Raw genomic sequence first — 6000 nt, forward strand, 5'->3', positions numbered from 1 at the left:
AAACTGGCAACGTTGAGAGCAGCTGACAGGCCATTTATCGTGGCCGGCGCTGGCCCAATGGCATCCGCGGACAGGGCTGCTGTGCCTTGATTTCCTGTCCAGGCCGCCATGACAGATGAGCTATGGAGACTGTGGAGGCAGCACAGCCTCTAACCAGCACTAGGCTTCACCTCTCTGCCCACCAGTTCACCAACACTCAATGTGGTTTCTGGGCCCTCAGGGGCCATGCAGGTGGACGTGGTAGAGAGATGGTCGCGGAAAGTAAAAGGTGCTTTGAGTGGGTCAGTAGAGTGCAGTCATAAATACTAAATAAAAAATATACTGGAAACCGAGTCTTGCACTTGCTGATGAAGTGCTATCAAGCAGTGGTGGTCAGAACTGCTTTTATAGCTTCACTGACTGGTCAAAGCCACCAGTTTCAAAGGAGGACTTGAAAGGATTTGAAGATTACAAGTACGGATTAAAAAAAAATAATACACGCTTCAAATTCCACTCAGAGCTGGAAAGAGGAGTGAACAGCACACATAGAATATCAACCCTCAAATCATATCCTCAGGTTTTAACCACCAGGCCATACAGAATCCATTTTCTCTGAGAATATTAAGGGGAGCAAAGTTCACAAGAAATTGATTGAGCGATTTGTACAATAATGCACTAATGAGATCATTTTCAGATGAAAATGAGACCATAACAAACGGCTGAGGGGAAGGGGAGGGCTGCTGTGGCTCCTCAGATAATATGGACAGTCTTGAGAGACGGTTCAGGGGTGGCAATAAGAGGCTGGTGACAGCAGCATTTTGGGAGAAAACACTGCAAATTAGAGGCAAAGGGAGCACATTTCAACACACGGGCAGTTCATTTTTCACATTACTGTCTACTTTTGTTCCCGGCAAGCTGCCAAAGACATTGATGTAGGCACTATCCCTCCTCCACAGTGGTAATTATGCTGCTGGCCAATGCTTGATTAAAAGATCTAATCTGCAAACTTAGTGTTCAACATCTCCCAACAAGTTGCACTGCTTTAAGCCAGTTCTCTGTGTCTTTGACTGTGCTGGGATCCGAAATGTACTGTCATGGACAGCAGCCAATGAGGTGCAGGGAAACATCCTTTTGCTTTCTATTCTGTGTCAGGGTGAAGGTGTAATTGCACTACTGGATGTATTATTCAAGGAAAAGCACGGCATAGATGGATACAGCCTTAACCCAATTGAAATTACAAAGCTCTGTTGGCAGAAATCAGGCCTCTTTTTGTCGGCACCAAGAATTAAAAATATTAAACTGTGATGCTCAGTAATGGATTCACTAAATTATCATTCCACAAGGTAGCAGAGAGCCTGATTTATGTTGCAGCATTAGATTACAATAGGGAAAGTTATTAGGGTAGTTTGGCAATTTAAAATACATTTCAAATTTCACAGATTAAACTTTAAAAACGTGTCCTGTTGAGAAAAACAAATTAAAAAAATATGGTCTCTAGCATCAGACAATATACAAATTAAACTATTTAAAATAATAATGTCACTATACACTGTTTGGGAATATTATTATTATAGAGATACCAATTCAGATTACAATACACCATAAGGTTCAACAAGGTCACCATAAATTGACGAGTGATGAGCTGGGATACATTAAAGGCTGTTTTATTGGACATTATTATGGATTTTTTTTTTTTTCCTCCAGGATTATAGGATCTGACCACACCATGTGCAGCTGCATCCCAATAAGAAGACCTCAGAGACATTGCTGCTGCTGGCAAAGTAATAAATAGCTGTAAGTGTCCTTACCCTCTCTGAGCAGATGGGAGTAGATGAGCCAGAGGAGCAGTAGGCAGCAGAGTGACGCACCTCCACCTGCGGAGAGCGTCTTCACTCCAGACTGCATCCTACACCTTCAGCCTTTTAGATTATCCAAACTTTGAACGCTCGTGCCGCTCAGATGTCAAGCAGATCAACGGAAGAGTGGCTAATCCAGTGGCGTCTCCAAAGCCTGTCGTCGGCATCCATTTTGAGGTTATAATAGGAGAGGGACTGATAGTAATCCCCCCTTGCTTTTCAAATTCCCTCGGTGAGCCGCATATCCATCCAGGCTGCTCAGCACACACACTCTCTCTCTCTCTCTCACACACACACACACACACACACACAGGCTACAATGTCGCCAGATCTGGCCAAGTTTACGCAGCTGTGGTTTCAGGAACTGGAATTCACTGGCAGGCTTCTGCCGAAAAAACTGGAAGTGTGCTGATGAAGAGGAGTGAGCAGCAGCACTGCCCCGCAGTTTTGATTCCTCACACGGAGATGCTGGTAGTAAATTCAGCCGCTCAACACCCCCTGAACGCCGCTGCCACTTCTCTGTTGGTCCTCTGCGCTACGCAGTTATTATCATCGTTCCCAACCAACTTCTTGCTTTGAGCCGGGCTCCGTGTGACTCTACGGAGGAACGCGCAAGTTAACCCAGGCGGACATGACTAACATACCAATCAGCACGGAAACTTCCGAAAAACGCGACACTCCAGCGCCCCAAAACCGGCTCTTGACAAACAGCTAAAGGCGCAGATGCGTCATATGTGGCCACATATGCACCAAAGCGCAGCGAAATGTCACGTCAAAACAGGAGCGGCGCAGGTCTCACGCAACGCACATGCCCCTGGACAAAACGCGCTCGGAGTGCGTCAACACACGCAGGCGGTGGAGGAGCAGTGAAGTTGGCCGCACTTGTCACCTGTATGAGCCTTTGTGGAGGGCTATGGGGAATTCTAGGTGATGCCGCTGCTCCTCGGGTTCGAGGAAAAAGCTCCTCTCCTCGCAAAGTCAAGTGTCGGCTACAGCTGAGTGTGTTAAACCAGCCTTATTCTAAGAGGAGGGTATCCCCCCCCTTTAATCCATGGAAACGCTGCTGCTGCTGCTGCACCCTGAGTTGCCTTGAGTTACAATGTTTTCAGATGCTCTCTCTGTGGGAGTCTCTCTCTCTCTCACACACACACAAACACCGTGCCCCAATTCTCCCTCAAAGTGCGCACAAACTTTTAGCTCCCGGGCTATAAATCCCAAACTGTACATGATGATGCTTATAAATACACATTAAGAAATCCAATCTGAGCCCACAGGGAGACACAGAGAAGTACCAGGCTCCACCTTTTGTGAAATGTTACTTTCCCCCCTCCATGTCTTTCATCCCTCTTTTTCAGAGGTGGTAAACGCCCTTGAGGGCTGCCTGGTCTGGGGACTATAGTAGTTAACATTTAGCACACTGGCATTCTGGGGAAATGTGAGAGGTCTGTTCCTTCAGAGGACCGCTGCCATGGCATGCAGGGTGCCTCAGAGCTCTTTAAAGCAGAAGCTTCATTATTATATACAGCCTAATATCACATCAAGACTTGAGTGTGCGTACAAAGGGCCACATTCTTCCCAGAGTCTGTGTAGCTATATATATATATATATATACACACATATATACAGTATATACACACATATATATATATATATATGTGTGTGTGTATATATATATATGTGTATGTATGTGAGTGTGTGTATGTGTGTGAGAGAGAGAGCTAAACCCCTGCAGATGCCAGTCTATCTTCTAAAAGAGCTCCATTTAGGACTCCCCTGCCACTCGAGGACCATTACAATAACTCACCCCCCTCCTCATGCGCACACATTCACCAGATTCCATGACCAGTGAATGTGCACTTTATTAGCAGATGGAGAAGTTCCCCCAGTGTGCTGCTGTGCTATCAGCCTTTCACTGAATGGCTTTTATGATGACGTATTGGCTCGGGCCAAGGCCTGCCACATCAGCGCTGTAATAGATGAAAAATGACTGGTCCGCACACTGCAAAGACTATATGCATTTGTTGAGTATTAAAGGGATACTTTGGCCACTTTCCACCTTCAGGGCTCTGCGTCTTTATAGCTGCTGATGTTTTCTGCATTACTGAGACCAGGTTACCTTACTCGGACGATGGTTTGAGAACTATAAATGAGAGTTGAGCTGCTGAGACGAGGTTTGTTTTCCTCTCTCGTCTGCAGCTCGGCTCAGCTATCAGAGTGACGAACCACCTTTCAGTCTGTCTGAGTGATGTCCCAGCAGGGGTTGCAGTGTAATTAATCATAATCCATCACTGTGACTGACAGGGTTGTGGAAATTCTGCCATTTTTTTTTTATTTTTTTTTTTTTATTTTTTTTTTACCCCTCATGTTTATTTTCATGTTTACCAATAATATCCAGACTTCTTTTTTTTAATTGCATTTGGGCATGTGTGGATTGTAAGAATGGTAATACCAGTGATACGATACTGTAGATGCATTTTAAAAAGGCTGTGCTCAACATGAATGTGAGAAGATTAGGAATTATGACTCAAAGACGCTGGCACACATGATTTATGCTTTTTAACTCAAGTACTGAAGTTTATTACAGTTTTGATTTCCTTGTGAGGATTTCTATTTTATGCTATTCTATACTTCTTTTCCTGTCTGAGTTACCTTGAATATTGAGTTTACGTGCAAAACATAGTCATCTTAATGACCAAAAAAATATGCATAACTTTAGATTAAACTACTCAACACTATATGATGTGAGGAACTTCCTCCATCTCAACCAGCTGAGATATTACAATGTTTTTACATCAGTAACAGAAATCCAATACAGACACAGATCACTTTTAGGGTCCACCCTGCTGCATTTTGATACCTTTTCTGCTAATAACTCTGTAAGTCAGTCACTTGTGAACGTCGTCCATGCAGTAAAGAATGAGCCTATTACACAGCCTTATTTCAGCTCATTGTTTTGGCTTTACAACCTTCAAATGTACTATGTTGGATTTGTTTTCATGGTGTCATTTTTGGGAGTTGTTTTTAAAAACAATCTACTATTGATGCAGACCAAAGCAGAGTTTAAAAGAGTAAATTTGGGGCTCACATTCATTAAGTGGTCAGAAATTAAGCTCCAAATCATTTCGTTTGAACTGCTGTTACACGACTAAATGGGCACTTATCAGCACACATCTGCCCCAGTTATATAGGCTAGCAGGGGTCTGCAGAACCTTCTGATAGCTTCAGGAGGCTATTATCAATGACATACACTTGCACTTGACATGCACTTTTGTTTACACACGGGACACGAACGGGACAAGAACACTGATCTCCTTGGTAAAAGTGCTGTGATTCATTCATCCAAAAACCACCAACTGGCCTCATTATACGGATTTTGTCACTCTTTATAGGACATCACATGACTTTCTCTTTCACTCCCGTCTTAATTGCTACGACCACTAAAGTTCTCACTTACTGTGACCCTCTAGCCTGCTAAGGTAGTTGCAGTTGGCCTGATAAGTTCAGTATTTGTGTACTAGCCCATACATTTGTCACATATATCTGATGGTAATAGCCTATTTAGTCTGATAACAGTCAATTCAGATGTCCAAATATGTGCAAGTTGTCTTGTGTTTATTTTAGATGTAGTGTGGCATTCTAGTTTTTTTTCTGCTGCGCCCAAGTGGGCTTTTATTGTAGCCTCTGACTTGTTAGCTTGTGTAACTGGCTTCCTGCACAGTTGCCCATAGTTCCACCAATCAACAGGAAGCTGGACAAAGTAAATTTTACAAATACTTATTGCCTTGTTTGTACAGTTTAGCAGCTGTGGAGTCACTTATTAACTCACATCACGCTATTTTGTCAGCCTGATTAATCAAGTAACATTTTAATGCAGTTTAGTTACACTCAGAAAATCCGACATATTACCAAAGGAAAAGCACAGGTGTTGGACATAATGAGATTAATGGTGGCTGCTTCACTTTCAGGGTCCTATTGTGCATGTTGACTCATGGTCACAGCTTCCTGGGACACTTGAATAGAACAGAGCCTTTGTTAACGTCATTAGTAACACCTGTGCTTTTTCCTGTTATGTCATGTCAAATTGTCTGATTTAAAAATGGGACTATTTTGTAAAACTCTAATATGTGTGTGATCCTGCAGCTGTGCCAGCAGTGTTGACAGCTGT

At 43.4% G+C, this 6000-nt stretch overlaps 1 protein-coding gene across 5 annotated transcripts in view; it reads right to left on the reverse strand.

The window, feature by feature from the left end:
- tafa5l (TAFA chemokine like family member 5, like) overlaps window positions 1-2926 on the reverse strand; it is a 45693-nt gene extending 42767 nt beyond the window's left edge. For 2 of the 5 annotated variants that reach the window (XR_011177815.1, XR_011177816.1), the window contains exon 1: window positions 1788-2926. Coding sequence is in view for 2 of the 5 variants with exons in the window: in XM_069140160.1 (XP_068996261.1) it covers window positions 1788-1884 (97 nt within the window). In the remaining 3 variants the exon portion in view is untranslated. The remainder of the gene's footprint in view (window positions 1-1787) is intronic. The other 3 variants (XR_011177817.1, XM_069140160.1, XM_069140159.1) reach the window with 3 other exon arrangements.
- Window positions 2927-6000: the final 3074 nt, after the last annotated feature.

This window comes from Embiotoca jacksoni, unplaced genomic scaffold, assembly GCF_022577435.1.
Source record: "Embiotoca jacksoni isolate LCO1_2020_lvr unplaced genomic scaffold, fEmbJac1.0.p SCAF_9, whole genome shotgun sequence".
NCBI lineage: Eukaryota > Metazoa > Chordata > Actinopteri > Embiotocidae > Embiotoca > Embiotoca jacksoni.